The sequence below is a fragment of the Echinops telfairi genome, unplaced genomic scaffold, assembly GCF_000313985.2.
Source record: "Echinops telfairi isolate 266 unplaced genomic scaffold, ASM31398v2 ScPeMD7_7468;HRSCAF=8506_0, whole genome shotgun sequence".
In the NCBI taxonomy this organism is placed as follows: domain Eukaryota; kingdom Metazoa; phylum Chordata; class Mammalia; order Afrosoricida; family Tenrecidae; genus Echinops; species Echinops telfairi.
Window position 1 is genome coordinate 6,226,822 of NW_022111369.1, and position 3,739 is coordinate 6,230,560.

The 3,739-nt window shown below is 43.6% G+C and overlaps 1 protein-coding gene across 1 annotated transcript in view; it reads right to left on the minus strand.

The window, feature by feature from the left end:
• Positions 1-3,739, minus strand: part of LRIT3 (leucine rich repeat, Ig-like and transmembrane domains 3) — a 34,187-nt gene that overhangs the window by 25,299 nt on the left and 5,149 nt on the right. The window contains exon 2 of the mRNA XM_004703461.2: positions 2,357-2,832. Coding sequence (XP_004703518.2) covers positions 2,357-2,832 — 476 coding nt within the window. The remainder of the gene's footprint in view (positions 1-2,356; positions 2,833-3,739) is intronic.

Consider the following 3,739-nt stretch of genomic DNA (forward strand, 5'->3'; position numbering starts at 1 on the left):
TTGAAAAATACAGAAAAGATGAAAAGATGTCTCACTACTCAAAGAAACAGTTAAGTAGCTAGGGGTGGTTGTCAGTCCTTTTGTTTGCATGGGAGTCCTGAGGGTGGTGGTCGGAGTTACATGTAGTGTGTTACATGTGCAGCCCCAAACCACCCGGCACTGCACGGGAGAAAGAGCACTTTCCACTCCTGCGAACAGTGACAGTCTCAGAAACCCAGAAGGGCAGTTCTAGGAATCAGACTCCAGCCAATGGCAGTGAGTGCAAAGGGTTTGGGGCTTGGCTTGGTTTTTCACTTTCCTTGCACATTTGTAAGTAGCTATGATCATGCTTCGTGTATAATTATACATGAATTATGTATCATTGTATTGTGTATATGTAATAGATGTACCACATAATTACATATGTAATACATAATACATGTATTATGTATAATGTGCTGCTTTTAAAATTTAAGCTTACAGCCAAAAGCATGTTCCTGCCCTGGTGGCACAGTGGGTTACTCATTGGCCTGCTAACAACAAAGTCAGCAGTTCGAAACCACCAGCGACTCCGTGGGAGAAGGAAGAAGCTTTCTACTCCAGTAAAGCGTTACAGTCCGGAAACCCACAAGGGCAGTTCTGCTTGGTCCGACAGGGTTGCTATGTATTGTAATTGACTGGACTGGCTCTGGATTTGGGTTCGGGGAAAGAATCTGGACATTAAAACAAGATAAATCTTTTGGTTTCATTCTCTATCGGCACTAAAACTTCAGAACTCTTAAACCCTTACAGGGAGGGGCCTTGGAAGAAAGGCCTGGTGATCTGCTTCCGGTTTTTAAATCCCTGCGGAACACAGTTCTGCTGGCAACACATGGGTTGCCATAAGTCGGAATGGACTTAGCAGTAACTGGTTTTTTTTGGTGATGGTGCTTGTATTATGGTTTACAGCCCTGGTTCTCAGCCTTCCTCATGGCGTGACCCTTTCATACAGTTCCTCATGTGGTGGTGACCCCCCAACCATAAATTTATTTTCATTGCTACTTCATAATTGTCATTTTGCTACTGTGATGAATCGGGTGACCCCTGTGAAAGGGTCATTTGAGCCCCACAGGGGTCACTACCCACAGGTTGAGACCTGCTGGTTTAGGGGGTTTGTTTTGCTTGTTTTTGTATGTTTAGTTAATAAGTTTTCATTCAAATTTAGCACAAAAGTGAACATTTTTAATGTCTAAATTACAGCTGTGTACTAACAGTAACTAAGAACCTTGGAGGTACAGGGGTGATGTGTTGGGCTGTGATCCTCATGGTCGGCAGTTCAAAACCACCAGCAGCTCTAAAGAGAAAGACTAGGCTTTCTCATCCCATACACAGCGACAGCCTCAGAAACCCACAGGGGGTCGCTGTGAGTCAGCATCGACTCAATGACAGTGAGTCTGGTTTTGGATGGAGTCACAATAGCTAATCATTAGAGAGCTATTAATTTTTTTAATATGTCTATCCATTAGGTAATTAAAAGAGAATCAAGAATTGCTTTTCAAGAGAGAATAAAATACATAAAGAAATAGAATCTAAATTCATAAATTAAGAGATTTTTTAGCTACCACTCATTCATAAGAACCAAGCTGGGAGCTAAAATAAAGTAAACAAAATAAAATAAACTATCCTTATATGAGAGTTGCTTTTTCTAGCACACATAGTTCCCTCTCCTCCTGCCAGTGAGCCAGTTGCACCCCACGGTGGCCTGGTAGGAGAAATGTGAATTGCCCTGTAGGTTTTCCAGACTGTAAATCTCTACCTTAGCAGAAAGCCTCATCTTTCTCCCACAGAGGGCTGTTGAGTTTGAAAAGCTAATCTCACAGTTAGCCCAACAAGTAATCCACTGTGCCACCAGTACTCCTGTGTACATAGTTAAAACAGCATAAATGTTTGCTACATCAAAACATGCCCCCCCTCTAAATCATTCTACCATATTTCTTTTATTCTCAAATTTGAAATGTTTGAAGGACTTGCTAAGCAGTGGACAAAATATAAAATAGCTACAGAAGAAAAGTTTGTGTGATTCTCTCTCTATCGGGTTCTTCTTTGTTCTCGTGAACACCAAATAAAAGGCTTCCTGGGGGCACAGTCGGTAAGCAAACAGGGACTCAAATCCATGAGTCCCTCCCTGGGGAAGCTGTGGCTGTCTGCTTCCACAACGATTACGGCCACAGAAACTCTAGGGCGCAGTTCTACCTTGTCTTCCTGGGTCGCCATGAATATCGGAGTCTAGAGGAACCCGTTTCAACACCAAATGTATTTACATTTCAGCAAAAGGACAACTAAAGGCAAGTATTGCAAATTATTCAGACCTAAGGCCGTCAGACACTTGTAAGCTTACCAAGAATAATTCTTTTGAGTGTAAGGTCCAGGCTTCTAGAAGCTGTTTGAACTGAGAAATGGGACCAGCTGTCCAGGAAATCTGGTGGCAATGTGGTCAGGCTGTTGCTTGATAAATCCAGGTAGGTGAGGTTCTTAAGGTATCTGGTTGCCTCCGTTGGCACACTAGTTATTCTGTTATTGTGCAAATCCAGGGTCCGCAGCTGGGGCATCTCCAGCAGAGAAGCCCAAGGGAAAGCAGCCAGAGAATTGCCAGCCAACCGCAGCTCATGCAGCCGCTTTAAGTTGTAAAAGCTGCTGGACTCAATGCTGGTCACAGAATTGCACGTCACCCAGAGGTAGCGGAGCTCCACCAGGTAATAGAAGGCCTCGGCTGGGATGGTACGGATGACAGTCTTCTCTATTCGGAGCTTCCCCGTGTCCACCGGGATGTTCTTGGGGACCTCGTTCATATCCAGGTCACTGCAGAGCACCAACCTATTGCAATGACAAAAGCAAGAGAAAGCAACCTTCTTTCTGAGACCCACTTGAAAACTAAGCTTTATTTGGTCTGTTTCCCATTTCTCACTGGTTCTTTTACATAGCAGTTCGGTATGGCTAGCCTGTACATTAACAATTCACCATCATCATCTTCTCTCAGCCTAAGCATCATCATCCAGACCAAAGACATCAAGCACAGAGCCATCAAGTCCATTTCAACTCCTCGCCACCTAGTAAGGGTTCCATGACTGAAAATCTTTGTACTAGCAATAGCAGCACGTGTGTTAGATTAAACTACAAGCAATGGTCAAAAATGGTGAAATGTCAGCAATGGCATTTAGCTTAACTGAATGTTTACGGCGCTCTCTTTATGTGCCAGGTTATGCAACACTTCTCACAGGCTGTTATTGTTGTTGTCATAAGGTGTCACCTCACCCACTCCAGTTCATAGCGACACTATGTGCAAGGGAAAGAAACACTGCCCAGTCCTGCGCCATCCTCGCCATTATTAGTATGTTTGAGCTCCTTGTTGCAGCCACTGCATCAATCCATCTTATCAAAGTTCTTCCTCTTTTTCTTTTTCGGTTTTGTTTTTGTTTTAATCATTTTATTGGGGCTCATGCAACTCTTATCTCAATCCAAACATACGTCAATTGTGTAAAGCACATTTATACGTGCATTGCCCTCAGCATTCTCAAAACATTTGCTCTCCACCTAAGCCCCTGGCATCAGCTCCTCATTTTTCCCCCTCCCTCCCCACTCCCTCATGAACCCTTGATAATTTATAAATTATTATTTTGTCATATCTTACACTGCCCAATGTCTCCCTACGCCCACATTTCTGATGTCCATCCCCCAGGGAAGAGGTTATATGTAGATCCTTGTAATCGGTTCCCCCTTTCCA